The 19980-nt window shown below is 34.2% G+C and overlaps 2 protein-coding genes across 3 annotated transcripts; one reads left to right on the plus strand and one right to left on the minus strand.

The window, feature by feature from the left end:
* Positions 1-2639: 2639 nt before the first annotated feature.
* Positions 2640-9304, plus strand: LOC117904611 (F-box/LRR-repeat protein At5g63520). Of its 2 annotated transcripts, XM_034817302.1 has the most exons (10): positions 2640-2862; positions 2994-3101; positions 3180-3272; positions 3364-3489; positions 3836-3937; positions 4062-4101; positions 4975-5130; positions 5506-5693; positions 6664-6782; positions 8631-9304. In XM_034817302.1, exons 1-10 carry the CDS (start codon positions 2674-2676, stop codon positions 9091-9093), a joined length of 1584 nt encoding a protein of 527 aa, XP_034673193.1. In that variant the 5' UTR covers positions 2640-2673; the 3' UTR covers positions 9094-9304. The 2 variants fall into 2 exon arrangements, with proteins under 2 accessions (XP_034673193.1, XP_034673194.1); XM_034817303.1 differs by lacking the exon at positions 4975-5130.
* A 3402-nt stretch (positions 9305-12706) lies between these two features.
* LOC117905145 (gamma carbonic anhydrase-like 2, mitochondrial) lies at positions 12707-19524 on the minus strand. Its single transcript, XM_034818061.1, has 2 exons — positions 19129-19524; positions 12707-13338 (listed from the first exon to the last, which is right to left on the minus strand). Exons 1-2 carry the CDS (start codon positions 19487-19489, stop codon positions 12962-12964), a joined length of 738 nt encoding a protein of 245 aa, XP_034673952.1. The 5' UTR covers positions 19490-19524; the 3' UTR covers positions 12707-12961.
* Positions 19525-19980: the final 456 nt, after the last annotated feature.

Here is a 19980-nt window from a genome sequence, read left to right on the forward strand (position 1 = left end):
TATCCTCATCTTTCCTCGAGGAAAAATGAGGATGAACATTTCCTCCGTTTTCTTTAATACTTTTTTTCTCACCTTTCCCATGGTATCTAAAAATGAGAAAATCATTTTCCTTCGCATTTTTTTTTCTTTGGTACTTTCCAAAGAACCAAACATATCCCATGGGCATGAACGCAGAAGCATTGTGATGTTCCACTGTGCTTTTGTTTGTGTGTAATACTACTCGAATTCGAGACCTCTAGCTAACCATAGCTCAGATACCATGTTAAGCAAACGATTTTCTTAAAAGGTTGAGCTACAAGGACACAAGCTAACGCATGCTTTTCAGTTTTTGGTATATTATTTTTTCTAGAATTTCCTGGTGTGGATTTCTTAGCCATTATTAGGCTTGAAAGTAGGGAATGGGGTTTTGACATTAGAACTATGATTGTGTATATTTTGAGGGGATTAACATTGTTCTCGTGTTTGATCTCTTTGTTGCTCATAAGTCATGGTCTTCATTCAACTTGAGACATGCTTGACTAGTTGACTTGGAACACCAGTCTTTTTTGTTTGCATTCCCAATAAGTTGGACTGCCCTTTGTACACGGCTTTGACACCAACTTTGAAAAGTTAAAGGGCTTGTTTGGCTATGATTTTAATAATTCTTAAAATTTCATTTTTGAAAATCGTGAACAGATAGACACGGTTAAGGACGAATATTACAGTTAATCTCGTCAAGATATAATGTCTTTATTGTGTCCTATCATATTGTGAGATCAAACAATTTCACATGGCTAAATAAATCCTCGCATTGGGCCATATCAAGTATCTGTTTCCAATTACGTGGATATTATTCGTCCTAAGCTAAAGGACTCTCGCGATTTTAAAATGTATTTAAAAGATTAAGAGAAGTTCATATTTATATAGTATTAGAAACATTTTCTTTTATTCAATATGAAATATCACACGTAAAACAACCTAGAACTTGTTCCATTTTACAAAACAAAAATTTAACTTAAAAATAAAAAATAAAATTCCTTACAAGGTCTAAAAAATGATACTAATAAATACAACTATGGTTTTTTTTTTAAGAGATAATCTTATTGTGAAAGTAAAGTTTCAAAATTGGTTATTAGATTTTAATATATAATCTGAGTTTAATAATACAAAAAAACGAATGAACGATAATCAAAACTTTTTATTTTATTTTATTTTTATAGTTATTTTACATACCTAACATTTTTTATGTTTTAACTAATCATATCATATTTGGGTTTATTATGAAAAATATAAAAATAAAAATAATTAAAATTAACTAAAGATTTATGCATTTATAAATTATTTTATTTTTATACTAAAAAAATTAAAATAAGTGAATAAATTTGAAATAATATATAGAATTAATTTATTAATTTTAAATATATTTTAAATTTTTTTTCCCTTTATTACATTTTCCTAACATTTGATCTCAAAATTTTATGAGAAACAAACAAAACTTTAGTATAATTGACTCTTAAATATAATTTTTGACTTTCGTGGGGTAATATTCAACAAGACCTTGAAAGTATTAAGGTTTTTCCTTCTTTTTTTTTTCCCGATCTCTATTTATTTATATATGAAATTTTAGTTTTATTTTTAAAAAATGTAGGTTTTGACTCATTAATTTTAAAAAATATTAAAAAAATAACATTAACTTTTATAAATTAGTTTGATTTTTATTTATTTAAAAATATTTTAAAATAGCTCACTTTTTTATAAGTCAAATAATTATTTTCTAAAATATTATTTTACTTTATAATATTAAATAAAATTATCCAAAATTAATTTATTAATAAATGTATTTTAGAAATAAATATATTATAATTTTTTTTATTATATAATATGAGATACAAATCATTATGAAAAAATCTCTAGATCCTTTAATGATAAATAAAATTTTTCAAATCTTTTAATTAAGAATGATTTTATATCTTGTATTATATAAATCCTCTCGTCTTCTCATATTTTTGTTTTAATAAAATTGAATAAATTTTTTGTTAATTTACCTCAACAATAAAATAAAAAATTTAACAAATTAAAAAATAATTAAAACTAAAATACATAACAATTAAAAACAAAAAAACTTAAAAATTTAAAAATTAAATATTTACTTTTATTGTATTTTCAACTCTTTCTCGATATCTATGTTTTTTACCAGAGTGTTTTAATATTTTATTTTTATATTTAGGTATTGAAAAAAATATTTTTTTGTATTTATAGACAATACACCATCAATAAAATAATGACACATATGCATTTTTACATTTTATTATTAGTACCATAATTCTTTTTATTTGTACCTTCATTTAATGTTTAGAATCTTTACACGTCATTGTATATATTCTTCCAACTTTATTTCTACACGGTCTCTTGACATTTTCGATGTGGTATACTTAAATGTGGTCTCTTGACATTTTCTTCGATGTGGTATACTTAAATGTGGTCTCTTGATATTTTCGATGTGGTATACTTAAATGTGGCTGTAATTGATAGGAAATTCAGAAAATGGACAAAATGGCTGTTAAAGGACTTAAAGAAAAGAGGAAAAAAAAAAAAATAGCCACGTGGCAAAAAGGGAGAGGGGTGGATCATGCTAATTTTATTTGCCTATAAAATGGAAACAGGGGCTTCACAGAAATCGGGAAAATCCTCAGAATGGAGAGAGGAAGAGGAGGTGGTGTCGCTCTTCTCAGTGAAGATCTTCTTCAGAACATTCTCTCCAGACTCCCAGCCTTATCCTTTGCAAACGCGGGGTGCGTTAGCCGCTCCTGGCGCCGCGCCGCCGGTGCCGTTCTCTCTCGCCCTAAGCTCGCCTCTGCAATCTCTCTCAATCCTTCTTTTCAGGTATTGTAGATTATAGACAAGTGCATGGTTCATTTTTTGAATGGACAGCACATCAGTTGTTTGTTTCTCTGGAAACCTAAAGAAAATTTGTTTGGATTTGTGATTTTTCCTTTTTTTGGTTCATGATCTAGGATGCTGTAAAGGAGGTTCTGGATTCAGTTCTTTCCAGGCCTATTCGTCCTCATTTCGCTATTGCTTGCATTGGCCTCAAGTTCAGCCTGGAACGCACTCACAAACTCGTATGAAGTCTCTGTGTATATGCACAAACACGCATCTGTTTAAATTTGTGTACTCAATTTAGTGAAATTTGGATGCAGATTACGAAGAAATTGGGCTCTGCTACTCCGGTGATTACTTCTGTTGCTCGTGGAATCATTGGTAGTGATGCGATTAGTGAGGAATTCAAGGAGGTGAGCTTCTGTATGCTGATTTTATTTGCTTGGTTGGAGTTCCTACTTGAAGTATGGGAATGAGAGATTATCTTGATTTGAAATTCTTTAGGTGAAGTGGGGAGTTGACGTTGAAGATTTTAATTTACCAGCAAATAAAGATCGAGGCATTGTTTTGATTGTTGGTTTTATGCCGGGATTGAAAGTTGATGCAATCCCTCTGTTGCGAGAATTGGAGGTATGGATGCTGTGTTTAAACCTTTACTCTGACTTTATATAATTGTGTGCTTTCTTAAAAAATTGATTTAGAGGGAATTCTTGGAGATGTTAGACAGTTTGTGTGTAATACTCAGAGAGTTTGTACTAATTCTGAAAAGGAAAGTGCGTTATTATCAAAGGATCTATGTTGTGAACCTATTCAAATTAGCTGAAGGACACCTTTGAAATTAATAGATGATAAGTCATCATCTTGCTTTCATATGAAAGGTCGAAAATCACAAGTTGTATGGTTTGATATAGGTTTTATTTGGGTGGCAATACACTGTGAAAAGGAAAGTTGACTTAAGGTTTTTGACTAACATCAGGAACCTGGCATTTCCCTTATCGACAAGTTTGTGATGGATATTAGGAATTTTTCTGCTGCTGTTTCGGGTTGCACTTCTCCGACTGGAATTGTAATGTTTGGGGTAAGTTTATGTCGCATGGGGTTTTAGTTGTTTCCATTTGAAAGGAAGTCTGTTCCTTAGTTTCTTACACATGGGTTTTCATTATACCTTGCATTTCTAACACTGGAATTCGGTGATGTTCTAGGATAAACATGCTGACATGAAACCCGTTCTCGAGAAGATGGGTGGGTATTATTCAATATTATACTTTAGGTTAATTTCACTCACATCTCTTGAGGTTTGGGTTAAATAGACTTAGCCACCATTAATTTTAAATTTCATCAAACACTTCCCTTACTTTGAGTTAAAGGAGAGGTGAGTGAAATTATCAAATGAAAAGGATAAAGGAAGTATTTGACAAAATTTTAAACTAATTTAGTTCAAACCTTTAGGGAGGTGAGTGAAAGTAACCCTTATCCTTTTTGTTCATCCATTTCAACTTTGTTTGGAAGGAATAAGAAAGAAAATATGGTATTTGCTAAGTGAGCTTTCTTTAGTCAGGTTCAGCACTGGTTCATCTATATCAAAATTAAAGTCTGCTGCCAATACTAATGGGTAGTCTATTTTCACACTTCATTAGCTTTGTACCACTTTTCAACTTTTAGTATGGGTGATTTCTTGGAATTAGTTTCTTAAAGAGATTAGAGTTACTACAACAATATGATGCTTGCTTATCTTGAGCCTAATTAGGTGGAGCATGGCCTTCCTGAGTTGTGACTAGCTTAAGCACTTAAGCTTGATGCAGCTTGAACTTGGCTCTTTTGATTAGTACATGAGTCTAAGCTTCTTAACAAGCTGAGGCCTTGCTGTTTTGAGTGGGCTTTATTCATTTAACAGTTCTACACTCCAGTGTTAATACCAGTGTGGTATGGAAGATATCTAAATTGACATAAGGAATGAAGGCTATTTCAATCTTGAATATGGCTTATTTATTTTAAAAATAAATAACTATATGTGAACCTAAATAATCATGTGGCTGACAATCTATTCACTAGTCAATTACCACAGTTTTTTTACTGCTTCTTATGAGTTGTTGCATAACCTCTTGGATGTTGCAGATTATGCCATGTCTATGGAAACTGTCATTTTGGGTGAAGAGAGTGGACATTTTATATATAGAAGTGGGGATGATTCTAGAAACATCAGTGGGAGTCTAAAAAACTCTTGTGATGGTGTTGCTCTTGTATTTGCTAGGGACAATGATAAGCCTCAAGGTATCATTTGTTTTTCTTATGAATCCAAAACTATAATTAATTGCGATTAACTTTATGCACACCTTCCCCCCCCCCCCCCCCCACCCCCCTAAAAAAAAAAAAAAAAAACTATTTTGAAAAGTAAATTCACTCATCATTGTTGCCATCATTGTTGTGTGAAATTCAAAAACTCTTTCTACACATTTTTTTTTATTTAATTTTTCATTCCTTTTTTTGGTTACATAGAATTGAACCTACCTGTTCATGCTCCCATCCCAATTCCTTGCCACCTTCATGGGCCTCTTTCTTCATATTGTGTAATTCTTGTTATGTTTCACAATTCACTCTTCTGTATTTCAAAAATCTTGCTTTAGTTGCATTTGTTCCAATGGGCAGGTGTAGGTGAAACTCAATTCCATGTTGCTTTGTCAACTGGTGTAGTACCCGTTGGTCCCACACACAAGGCGGCTTCCGTTAAAGTGAAAGGCGATGGATCTGAGCGTTCTACATGGCTCACTGCAAGAAGAGAAGGCCTGAAAGAGGCCCTTGATGGTGAAAGACTTCTACATGATATTTATGATGAGGTAACTCTTAAATTCTTCGAGGGTGTCAGAACATGCATTTGATTTGTTAATAAAGATTTCTTTGCTCTTTTCTATGAAGCTATTGATTTGATATGTTTCCGCTAATTTAACTGCTGTCTTTTTGTGGTTAAATTGGGGCTAAATTGATGGCTTGTTGATGCTTCAAATGGGCCATGACCATTAGGAAAGTGACTAGCTTCAGAATTCTTGTCCTTGAACAACTTTGCAAGAGAGAGCTTATTGTATCTTGGATTGTCACAGATTCTGTTTGGTTGTATGAGATTTTGGCTGTCGTGATGACAAAGGATTTATTCCATAGTGCATAGTTGATGACTATATATGTGATTTTTAAGATATCAGAATTAGGCTGTATCGTTATTTAAACTCTCTAATGTGGCAGTGCTTTCAAAATAGATTATTCCAGAAGTATTTATTTGGGAAGGCAGCAACCTACTGTTTAAGTTTTTGAGTTTCTCAAACTTGTTAACAATAATCATAATCATAATAACAGAAGAAAGAAATGCAAAAGAAAGTTGAAATATCTCAATTTGAAAACTTTCAGCAGTCACCTCCTGTTATGTGGAAAGGCGGTCAACTACTGCTGAGGCTTTTGCTCACCTCAAACCTGTTACAAATGATCATAGTGGTATATCATTACAAAAAATTGCAAAAGGAAGCTGAAACTAACTTGAAAATTGTGTTTGTTATGTAGTGCATGCAAATATTTAGTTTTTTAAAGATTGCAGTGCAATTTTTTTGGGTTCATTGTTTTAATTTTTAATAAAGATGCAGTAATTAGTTATTTTGGATTATTTTATTTGCATATCTGCAACTAGAGTGTCTTTGATATTCACAAGATGACATATGTGCCTGTGAAACCCTCTATTAATATTAGTGGAATTTTCTTTTTTATTGTTTTTTAGTTTCTAAATTTCTTTCTCTTCCTAAAGCAAAAGATATTATATGGCAGATGGCAAATGAGAATGCTTCTCATGACTTGTATATTGGGGTTACGAAAAGAAGAAAGTGTTCCATTGGGTCTGAGAAGGTGAGGTGGGTAACAACCTTGGAATTCCATGACGTTTTAGGGTAAGTTATGAAAATTCCTTGTCATTTTTTGTTGGTCTTGGTTATTTTATTTTCCACTCACATTGTTGCATTGACCTGTGAAAACTAGAAAGATATCCTATTATAGCATAGACCATAAATGAAGAAGACAATAATCTGATCAATACACACACATGTAAGAACTGAAAAAGTGAAAAGGAACTATAACAATGAATATTAGCATAACTCATTGCTTTGTTGGTGCTATAATTTTTTATTGATGAGATTACAGGTAAATAGAAAGTTAAAATCTAGGAGAGATTTGTTAGAATTAAAAGGCTTTTTATGATGACAGAAAATAGGGGGATAGTAGAACTGAAAAGTAAATGATGATAGAAGATACAGGAGTGTAATTGTACTAAGCCAGGGTAGACATGGGATCACAGGTATAAATTATCAATTTGACAGCCAAATTGGTTTTATATTTACCATTACTGGGGCTGTGGATGAAATGGAGAGAGAATTTTGGGAATTTTTGCTGCTTAGACATAATGAAATTGTAGGAAATTTTTTTTCTGCATGCCTCGTTATTCACAATTTATAGCAGTTACCTGTGCATAGAACTTGTGTAGTTGAGATAGGATGGATAGAAAGGTTGTCAGTAAAAGATGAATAGGTTCCTGTGTCTGTACGGCCAGCTTAAACAGGTGTGGCCCTTGCTCTGGAACTTCACAATTTTAATCACTCAAGCTTTTGCAGACCCTGACATAGAATGGGAATAAGTCTCTGTTGAATTGTCTTTCTTCCTTTCTCTCTGAATATCTACTGCATCTTCGACATGTACTTGGGTTGCACCCTCCTATGGTTGCTTCTTTTTTCACCCTAGTGAAAAAAGATCTGTTGAACTCAAAGCACTGATCTTAATGTAGGGAATAATCTCTTCATTTCTACTTGGACGATTTCTTACAAAGTTAAACAAGATTTTAGTGTGGTTCGACTAGCCATGCCTGCATTCATGGATGAGAGAGATGATTCAATTATATTGTAGAGAATACCTCCCTTCTCCACCGGCTATCATTTTTTCTCACTTCTCCATCCACCATGTATAGTATCTCCATCCCATAATATTTTCCACTTATGACCTGAAATAGTTATAGAATTACTCCTAAGAACTTTCCTTATTCTATAAGGAAATTTAAAATTTAATATTACAATGACATTTGAATATATCAAATATTCTATATAATATTCTTTACAAAAAGAAACACATCAATTAGGAATTTGTGACACTTTCAAACACACGTTTTGATTTATTTGTCAATGTCGTAGGAGTGCACCTGTTTGGAATATGTCAAGGCAACATATCTTTGTTGCTGTTATTACAGTAGTTATTCTTAGTTTTCATGTGCAGAGACAACAAAATTGGGGAGGATAGCGGATGGAATTCCTGAACCTGAGTAGGTATTGAAAAAATTAGTGTTGATAGGGGTGCTGAATTCCTAAACCCAAGTAGGTTACTGTAGAAAGCAAACGACTTATTGTTGGTTGCTGTGCTTTAACCCCCTACAAACCTTGGCCACTGGGTATGTCACCTAAAAGATAATACTTGAATCTTCATAGAACAATTGCGGTAGTTCTGCTGGATGATGATAGATAAGATGATGGGAGAACACTACAATTATAAATAAAAACCCGTCCTATCCTAATATTATAAATTAGCATCCAGAGATGGTTTTCCTCTAATGCCTTGTAAAGTGTACATTCACTGTCTTAACTTAAAGGATTCCATTCCTTATTTGAGGGCAAAAAAGGGTTAATAGAAAGAATGATCATAGATTTAACATTTGGTATGATGTCTCTGAAAATGATTTTTGTTTCTTTGTGGCACAGAGGAGATGAAGAGTACCTCTTCGTTGACGGTGTTGGCATCAAAACTGGTGATCCCTTTCGTTTCTACCGTTCCGATTCTGATACTGCCTTGTCTTCTTGCCGCCGTGTCTCTGAAGAGTTCAGAAATCTAAAGCAAGCTTGGACCCACAAAAACAGCTATCATTTTAGGGGTGTTGCTGATGGTGGCGACAAGACAGAAGTGTGTGGAGGTATCATCTTCTCCTGCTATGGCCGCGGTGACTCGTTCTTCGGACAAGCAAATGTTGATAGCTCCCCCTTCTTGGAGAACTTTCCTGGGTTTCCCTTAGCAGGGATAATGTGCGGCGGGGAAATCGGGCGTGTCCATTTGAGCTCTGCAGATCATCAAGGTGGTCAGGAAGAAAGCTCCCCCCGCAGCTATCTACACTATTACAGCACTGTTTACCTGGTGATATCCCATACTCCATCGCCTCTGGAGAGTTAGATTTTGCTCATTGCTCTATACATTTTTCTTTAACATTCTGGAACATGATATGGAGTTGAAATTAATATCCTGAATTTGAATCTTATTGATATTTAGGTGTTGTAGGGTATGGAATAGAGCCATATGACTCAAGATTTGCTACCCTTGGATAGATGCCTTGCTATGTGATTATGCCAATATATTACACGTATGAGTCCATTTTCTTCTTTCAGTATAAAATTAGTGTTACCAACCTCAAATCAATGTGCCAAATTCTTCCTACTTGGTAACCTTTTCCTGGGAGAATTTTAGATTAAATTGGCCCTTTACTCCAACATGATATTGACTTTAGGTTCAAAGTAGTCCTCGCTTTTTTTTTTTAGAAAAAAAAAATCTAAAATGCAAAAAGAAACAACCAACCACCACCACCATGTTCTAATTACTCGCAAGTACTCAATAAAGTTTATCGAGGAGGGGGAGGCAGCTTGAACATCCTCTTGAAGAGACCCTCAGGTATGGTTTATAAATCCTAACCCTAACCTTGAAGATTACTCCGAAAACTCACATTGGTAAGCCCTTTTTGAGATGATTCTTACTCTAATGGAAGGTGACCCTTTTGAGAGACAACCTGTTCAAGACCAAATATCACAAAGCTCAACCAATACACTAGAAAAGCTTGAGGATTGATTGGAAAGAATCAAATTAGACCTGTATAATTTTCTTGGATGATACCAAAAACTATTCATCAAAGATAATTAAACTACAGTTGTTTGGCAAGTTTAAAGAAACCTATATATATATATATATCCCACATTGAAACTGCAATCAAAGCATGGGTATGCTAATATGAGAATTTTTAACCATTCTAGTGAAGTACAAAAGTGTATTTAATTGCTATAATTTGAAGATATAGGAGAGACATAAGAAAAATCGAACCTTTTATGACTTTCGATGTCACACCCATTTTGACCTATTTTCAATCATCATTTAGCCCAGTAACTCCTCTGGCAACACCTTGATGCCATTTCTTGAATCGGGTTTTGACTATCTTATCTGGATATCAATTGGTATCGAGTAACGAAATAAAAACCTTTTATTATGTCTACATCAAACTTGATCTTAGGGCAGGTTTAAGCATAGTCACATTGTTGCAACCCTCAACAACAGATGTGATACATTACAAGAAAAAATCAAGAAAGATCAAAATGACTTTCTGGGGAAAACAAATTCCAGGAGACCTCTTAAATGGAAAATCTGCAGGCAGTGCTTGCACTCCCAATGAATCATACAAATACCAATTGAACAAATATATAGAAAAGAACCAAAAAACTCAATTGCACCACTGGCTAGAGTTTCATTCCAAGCACTTCTTCAAAAGAAAATGGATGAAAAACTCAAGTGGGAGTTCTACTTTTACCTTTCCAAAGAAAGAAAATTAACCCAGTAGCAGAAAAAATAAAGGGGTGTTGTAAGTGTGACAATTGTGTAGGGGAAGTGAACATGATGATATTGGCACGGCTCAATCAGATTAAAGGACCCAAAACCCTTGGGAGATTTGATTTGATTGAGCCATTCCAACATCCCCACCTTCTTCATACTCACCATTTCTACCAAACCTGACCATGAGTGCTGATAAAAGGAGAGCAATATCAATACATATCTTCACATATGATCAAGAGATGTGATGGTGATAATGACTAGTGTTTGGAAGGAGAGAAAGAGAAGGAAAATCATATTGGGGAGTAGTGGGATATTGCCAGATTGGTGGTGAGCATATAAGAGGAAAGATTTTGGAAAAAAAATGGAGATCAGCAAGAGAAAAGAATGGTTGAGATGTCCAAATCTTTGTTTCATTTAGAAGAGAGATAATTTTCCATTAGGTCTTCCACAGAGCCCATGCTGTAGTGGTTGATGACATTGGCACCTTGTTTAATTACTAGGCGGTACCTTTTCTTATCAGCCTTTTTAAAAATAAATAAATAAATAAATTATTTTTTATATTTTTTAATAATTAGTGCTTCTAATAGTAAGCCCATTTGTTTAATTAGACCAGTTCTACTAGAATAACATCATCATTGTTATCTTATGACCTCGTGGGTAAAATAATATTTAACCGGTGGCAAATAGATAAATTTGAGAGTTGAAAGTTAAAAAGTGGTATAAGAAGATAAAACATAATTTTTAATAGTGTTTGGATTTTATTTTTATAAATAGGTAATAAGAACTTTTCAAACTTTAAAAAATAGAAGATAAAATCAAAATTTAAAATGTAGCAACATTTTTCTATTTGTTGAAGCAACTTTCATCAAAAGAGTTTTAGATGGACAACGAAAGTAAAGAAAATATGAGTTTTATAAAAGTCGTTTTTTAATTTACGTAATAAATGGATTCATATGTATAAAACATGTACGAGGATAATATAATTTTTTTAAAATTATGATTTTGATTTTAACTTAAAATAAAAAATAAAATAAATATTATAAATAGGTTTATGTATGTACTTTTTCCTTCTTTAAATATTGTTGTCATAGTGGACTTATATTCCAATTTATGATGAGTCCAAGTTTAATTAGGTGTTCCAACTTTGCCAATTTGCAATGAAGTGGAACACGATATGCTCCACAACACATAATGTTATGGTGGCCAGCCCAATTGGATATATATATTTTTTTATTTGGTCTGACCTTGGTGGGATTATGTGCCATTAAAATTATACGTATCATCAGTAATATCCTAATAGGCCCTACTTACCCCTTGAAACCACCCTAGAAGATTCGTTTTAGGTCATCATTTATCAAAATGTTGGAAGTTTTGGCTCGCCCACTTTATTAAAATAATTGGGTAATCCAATCATTAAGTACCCTTCACTTTTTGGGCCAAATAATTAGCAGATGGGATCATTTTAGGCAAGATCCATAGGATTTATGGCCAAAAGGAAAGGATATTCAAGTTACCAATGTAACATTTCATAACCCTAAAAGTTTCATTTTTATTAAAATAAGTGATATTTTATGTTATAATATAAGCTTTTTAACGAGGGTGTCATGGTGGTGTAACATTTTCTTGACGAATTTTTGGAAGGTGTCTAGAAGTAGAAACACTAATGAGAAGAGAAAATAAGGAGTATTTACGAGGAGAAATAATGAATAATTGATGTTTAGAATTGTTAATGATGGGGAAGCTTCGGTGGATCTCTCCTCCACTAAAGACACAAAGAAGCCATAGATTCGCTAGCCAGTATTATTTGCCTACCATATACCTAATATTTTTGTCTTATTTTCTCCATTCTCTAGTGCTTGTTTTATATAAAGCCCTAAATGGAATTAGATTTGACACCCGCTTGAGACTAGACAATTTGATCATTTGTCCACTAGGTTTCACTACTACTATGGTATGGAATTACCTTTTTTATTTATTTATTTGATTACCGGTCAATTCAAATTTAACTCCAACATAAAGCTATTGAATATGATGGTTTATTGAAATTATCAAATCCAACTTTATTTGAGCTTATTTTTCTAAAGATGTTCACCGACCCGAAGCCAGCCCGAATGGGTTGATCCCAAAATTTTGGGCCAAGTAAGGGCATGGTGAGCCCAAGCCAAAGGGTCCAGGCCTGGCCCATTTACATGCCTAAGTGGTAACTCAAGTTACTTAAATTAACATTATCAGCATTCAGAGCCTCAATAGAGCTTCAATACAAATCACTCTGCAAATTCCTTGAGTCTCGCTAGACACCAGTATAATCCAGTTCTTCTGCTGGGCTTCAAAATCAAATAAAAAGACAAGGATCACCAAAGCTTTTTACTAGTCTTTGGAGACTTTGATTATTTCCCTTTAAGGAGAACAAAAACAAACTAACAGATACAGAGCATGGTATCAAAGATCATCAAATTGAAATCCCAAAGGACTTCTTCAGCTTCTCGACCTCCAGGTATGCTGTTGAGTAAGGGAGGAACTCTGAGAAATGGCTTGTGCTCAGGTCGTTGATAGCGACAGCAAGTTTAGGGATCTCTAGGGTCTCTTCATGGGTCAGAGTTCGGACAAACCTTGCTGGGTTCCCAGCCCATAGTTCACCCGTCGGTATTCTTCTTCCTGGGGGAAGAACAGATCCAGCTTCAAGGATAGAGTGGGTCTCCATCAAAGAACCTTCCATAAGGATGGAGTGTTGCCCAATAATGCACTCAGGTTCGATCGTGCAAGACCGCAACAGACTGTATGCACCAACTGTCACGTACCTCTCGATGAATGTGTGTGCTGGTAATCCTGATGTATGGAAAGAAATTGAGTATCAACTGAAAAGTCCTCAGTAAAGATCAGATAATATCATACAGGATTTGCTTGTGGGTTTGTTCATGATTTATTTTTACATTCAAAATGAAAAAATTGTGATATATGTATTACTATCTTAGTTATAGTTTTGCTTGACCCAAAATAATTCTCATCAATTATCTGCACATGAAAGAGATTTTATGAATATCTCCAACAACATCACATAACAATTCACATTCAAAGTATGGACCTGTGCATCAAGAGAACAAAGACAAGCATCATATGACAATGCAAGAAGAAATATGGTACCATAGCAGATCTAGGAAAGATCAGGTTGTATGGTAATCAACTTTGTTGTCAAATTTACAAAGAGCTGATTCAAAAACTACCAGCTCTCACAAAATAACAAAATATTGGGAGGATGCAGAGGAAAGCAAACCTCAAAACTAATATAAGGTAACCCACTTAATTTTCAAACATCTGAAGAGCTGATTCAAAAACTACCAGATAACAAAATACTGGGAGGATACCAGGGAAAGCAATCCTCAAAAGTAGAATCCTTTGTCATTACTAACATAAGTGAGTATATAAATCATCATGGCAGAAGCAGCAGGAGGTGCTAATGTTGTATAAAAGAGCAACACCAGACACCCTACTAAAGAAGAATCTTGCCAAAGCCTTCTTAGAAGTTGCAAGCCACAAGTTTCACTGGACTTCCCCACCAAACCCTGCTCAGGTTAGATTAGGTAACCTACTATATAGAAATTTGAAGGAAGCTAACAACTGAAAGATAGAATAGTGAGATCCCCAAACAAACCAGTTTATGCCTGTGATGGGCATAACTAACTCCAAACTGGGAAGCTAGCTATATTATACGTGTCAACTCTTGGTTTCTTAACGGGGAAAAAAAAAAGCAAAACAAAACAAAAAAGAAATTCAGAAAAATGATCAAAACAAGATGAAAAAATGCAATCAACAAAGGTTTTACATCAGAGTGTAAATTTTCCGTACCCATTCACCAAGAAACCTAATGGCAGTTTGCTTGCATCAACTCCTTAACAAGCCATACATTAGCTTATTCTAAGCCTGGTGTGCTCGCCCCAGAGCCCATGTGGTCAATTACCATCTCACTTTCCAGCCTGAGGCACCACAGCAATAATGGCTGAATGGTGACTGCAATGCTTTTAGCCCCTGCCTTCCTCACAACAAGACCTTTATATCTATCTATCTATCTATCTATCTATCTATCTATCTATCTATCTATATATATATATATATATATACATACATATATATACATATATATAAGCACACAATTTTTAAAAAATGCCAAAACAGTGTACAATCCAGGTACATCCACGGTATGCAGGCACGAAGCAACCAAAGATAAAAAGGAGAAGTGCTAAAGCCTCAGTCAAGGCAGCCTAAACCATTGATAAATTCTATTGAAAAAAAGACCTTTTCCCAGATGAGTTACACTCCAGTGTTCAACAAAAGAAAGATATCAAACTGTTTCTTTCAGCTTCCACTCCAGTAACTTCAGTCCCTGAAAATATCTTTCATTATGGTCCTTCCAAATACACTAGGATACACAAAGAAAGGCTAACTTCGGTGGTGTTTGTTTTTTAAGCTATATTATACGTGTCAACTCTTGGTTTCTTAACGGGGAAAAAAAAAAGCAAAACAAAACAAAAAAGAAATTCAGAAAAATGATCAAAACAAGATGAAAAAATGCAATCAACAAAGGTTTTACATCAGAGTGTAAATTTTCCGTACCCATTCACCAAGAAACCTAATGGCAGTTTGCTTGCATCAACTCCTTAATATATATATATATATATATATATATATATATATACATACATACATATATATACATATATATAAGCACACAATTTTTAAAAAATGCCAAAACAGTGTACAATCCAGGTACATCCACGGTATGCAGGCACGAAGCAACCAAAGATAAAAAGGAGAAGTGCTAAAGCCTCAGTCAAGGCAGCCTAAACCATTGATAAATTCTATTGAAAAAAAGACCTTTTCCCAGATGAGTTACACTCCAGTGTTCAACAAAAGAAAGATATCAAACTGTTTCTTTCAGCTTCCACTCCAGTAACTTCAGTCCCTGAAAATATCTTTCATTATGGTCCTTCCAAATACACTAGGATACACAAAGAAAGGCTAACTTCGGTGGTGTTTGTTTTTTGACTGAATAAAAAAAGCCAAAATATTTAACTTTTTATATTCAACTAAAAGTAATATATTGATAACAACTAATATAATCAAAGTGAACTTATTATGTTTAATTATATTGATTGATATCAACAGGTTACTTTTAGCTAAATAGAAAAAACCAAATATTTTGACCTTTTTTATTCAGTCAAAAAACAAACACCACTTTCCACACCTTCCTTTTGCCTTTTCTGATCAATGTTCCATGCAGCTATCAAAGACCTCTTGCATCTTCTCCAGGAAAACAATGGTATCCGGAATAACATTAAAATCATGGACCATAGCTTTTGGGCCACTGGACCATGCAAGTGCCACAAATCCCCCTAACAAAGCTCCTAAACTTTAAAATCCATCTATATATTCTAGGATAATGGGGTGTGATGATGATGAATCTCCAAGATATACATCAAGAAAGAGAATTAATATTAGTTGGAATTAAATTGAGATTAGTACTAGTTAGAACTAAATTAAGATTGGCATTTATTAGAGTCAAATTATGAGTAGCTAGCTTAGTTATAGGAGAATTAAAATTAGAGTCATAATAGGTTATTAGAATTTTAGTAGACTTTGGATTTCTTAGAGAAGCCTATAAATAGAGCCAATTGATGTAAACCAAAGCATTTGATTGAAAATTAATAATATCATGTTTTATCGCGTACTTTACCATGTTCAATGGTGAAACTCCACTGATGTGAGCTCCTAAAAGGCCTTAGTACAACTCCAAGGTTCCTATCCCTTATTCTCCTTATCTTTTTTCCCTATATTTTTTAATTTTATTTTGCTACCATAAACTTTATACCTTATTCCTCTCCTTAAACCCTAAAAAAATAAAAATCCTAATTCACCTATTTAATTATAGGCAACCATCCTAGTGTTGCTCTACATCAGTTTTGGTATAAGAGCAAAAGTTCTTGGCTTGAAGACATATGCAATTGAGGAGCAAAGCAACATTTTTTTTATAGATAAAGAGAAAGATAAATTAAAAAGAGGCGCCAAAAGAGTGACTCAAGGTTACAACTTTTTTATGCAACTATTAATGAACATACCAAGGCTAAATGACGAAAAGGATTGACGATGTACTAGCATCTTCCAAACTCGTGTTACCTGCCAAAGGAGACTATGTATTATGATTTTTTATGAAGGTAGTAGTTACAACTTAGCTTTAGAGGAACTTGTTGAGAAGCTTAACCTAAAGACAGGAGAGCATCCAAATCCCTATCAAATAGCATGGGTAGATAACATATCTATTTTGGTGAATTCTCATTGTCTAGTAACATTTAATTTCAGTAACAATTTTGAGTTATCAATATGGTGTGATGTTTTGCGAACGAAAGTTGTTCATATTGTGCTTGGAAAACTGTGAATTTTTTATGAAAGGGTCCAACATGATGGATATGAGAATAGTTACACACTTGTGTGCAATGGGTATAAGAAGATCCTTTGTCCAATAGAGGAAATTCCATCATAGCAATCAGAGGAAAAATTAACATCATTGAACTCAAAAGAGCCATCAAATATTCCCATTAAGAGGTAATTTGAAGTTGCAAGTAAAGAGAAAGAAATTGTCAATGATAAATCTAGAATGCAAGAGGTAATGGAACTGATTCTAGAACAACCTATAGGAGAGCTTAATGAAGTTGCAAAAGCTTTAGAAGAACCAGTCCTTGACTTTCCAAGGCAGAATATTATCATGATTCATGGCAAACATGAAGAATCCTATGATCATATAATAAGAATTGTTGAAATTTCTTTTTGATTATAGGGAATTCAAGAATCTTAGATTCTTCTACAAGACAATTTACAAGAAGAGTGTGGAAAGCAACTTGCCACAAGCTTGTTGATGATACATAATTATTTCGACAACCGTCAACTTATTTCACAACATTGGAAAATCTTTCATGAAATTGAACAAGTTGAAGAGATCTTGAAATCCTATTTTATCGTGGTAAAGAGTTGAAAAAGAAAGAAAAGGTGGAAGACATTGCTCGAAATTTCAATTGGCCGTGGAAAATAACTAAAACTTGAGGTTGACTTTTTTTTCAAGTTGGGGCAATTGATGAGGATGAATCTCCAAGATATACATCAAGAAAGAAAAATTAGTATTAATTGGAATTAAATTGAGATTAATACTAGTTGGAATTAAATTAAGATTAGTATTTTTTTTTATAGGTAAATAAAGGGCTTGCACTAGAAACGCCTAAAAGCGGCGAAAACAATACAAATTAAGATTAGTATTTATTAGAGTCAAATTATACGTAGCTAATTAAGTCAAAGGAGAATTAGAATTAGATTGATGTAAACCAAAGTAATGGATTAATGATTAATAATATCATGTTTTCTTGTATACTTTGCAATTTTTAATGGTAAGACTTCATTGGTTTTCTTCTAAGTGAGACTCTTAGAAAGCTTTAATGCAACTCTAAGGTTTCCATTCCTTCTTCTTGTTATTTTCATTCTCTGTATATTTTTATTTTATTTTACTATAATAAACTTTATACCTTGTTCCTCTCCTTAAACCCTAAAAATAAAAGCCATAATCCACCTATTTGAATGTAGGCAACCATCATAGGATTGTCTTATATCAAGGTGTCTCATAACTTTACTAAAACCATTGTGATAAAGGAGGTATGATGTGGCATCTTAAAATTTGCAAAACTCAGTCCATACCTCACAGGCATGGGATTTCAAATATTCCAGCCTCTAAATAATCATCCACCATTATTCAGGGACCACTGACTTCAGAGAATCCCCAATAAGAAACGATGAGGCTCAAATAATCATTAACCCAGATGTTTTGTAGTACTAGTTAGGAAGAAAAATATCACAAAAAGACATCAATTATAGACCTCACAATTTAGCAATAACATATCCCTAAGCCATCCTCACCAAGACCCCTTCTTATTTTCAGCCGAATTAGGACACAAAAAGTTCCTTATAATGCAGAGTAAACAATACGGGGCTAGACCTCCTTAAAACAAATTTGGGAAATTTCATAGGTTAGGCAATTTTGAGTTGCCCCATAGTTACTGATTTTGCATTTTTGAGCTCGAAATAAACTAAACAATATTTCAGACTGCATAGCTTCTGGCCTCTACTGATTCATGTTGCAGGCTTTTGAATTTACCTAACTGCTAACACTAAACCCTAACTTTACCCTCATGCAGGCAAGAAAAATTCAATTCCAAACCATATACAGTCACTCTTCCAATTTTATACAGCATTAAAATAAGCCATGTGGACAATCAAATTTTCCTTAGACGAACATTATTTGCTACCGAAGAACGCCAATGGAATCGTTAGAAATATCGATTTCTACAATCCTCTGTTTGGTTGTGAGTTGTGACGCAAATGTAGGCTAAGACAAGAAACTAAAATTCTAAACTTCTATAAACATTCATAGTTTCTGATCTCAACTAACCCTACGACAACCTATTTGGCTTATTAGTTGAACACAAAACAAAACAAAAACCCAACATCTTTTATCTCTTTGATCTCAGTTTTCTCACCAACCAAACAGAAATAGAAAAATCCAAACAATGAGAAAATCCTGACCTGTAGGAGAATTCCAAGCAGCGTGGATAACACACCTCTCCTGAATATTACAGCAAAACCCAATGGTGATCTTGTTGAGATCGCCGCGAAGAACGGAGCCGTTCCAAACGGACGATCCGTCCCCTACGGTGACCTGGCCGGCGAGAACGACGTTGGGAGCCACGTAGGCGTCGACGGCGATCTTCGGGAGCCACTGCCCCAGTGGAATTATCCTTCTCTGTCCTCTGTAGTCCCATTTCACTCGATCCGGAGATTCTCGTATCGCTGCCGCGGATTCGACGGCGTAACCCCTCCGGAGAAGCGGCTGAGCCGTGGCCGTGGAGGTTAGGGCTTTTCTGCAAACTCGAAGCAGACTCGCCATTTCTCTCCTCTCTCTCTCTCAGCCGACTGGCTTTGTTGCTTAGGCTTGGTCTCATTTGGACTTAAATGACCCGATATCCTTTGGGCCCAAAGTTCTTCGAGGTTGGGCTTGGAAATGGGGTACAGGCTTGGGCTAGCCATGGCACGAGGCAACTTGGGTCATGGAAGTAACTTTATCATTTGAGTGGCCCCAAGCGCCAACCAATGTTGGACTGGGCGTAGCCTTTCAAAACCCGAACCAGCCCAATATGGCTGTAATGTTTATATTATTATTTACATGATATTCTGTTTTTTCTAAAAAGGAAACTCAGAAAATATTCTTGATAAATTTCTAAAATTTGTATAATTTCTTTCAAAATTTTCATAATTTTTTACTGTATGAAATCAATGAGCATTGATGTGATATATGTTCGTGCGTTATGTGTCGGAAATGGATTTGGGTGCCGAAGAGCCCATTTGTCAATGATTTTAGGAAACACTTCCAATATTTTT

Source organism: Vitis riparia, chromosome 17 (genome assembly GCF_004353265.1).
Source record: "Vitis riparia cultivar Riparia Gloire de Montpellier isolate 1030 chromosome 17, EGFV_Vit.rip_1.0, whole genome shotgun sequence".
NCBI classification, from domain to species: domain Eukaryota; kingdom Viridiplantae; phylum Streptophyta; class Magnoliopsida; order Vitales; family Vitaceae; genus Vitis; species Vitis riparia.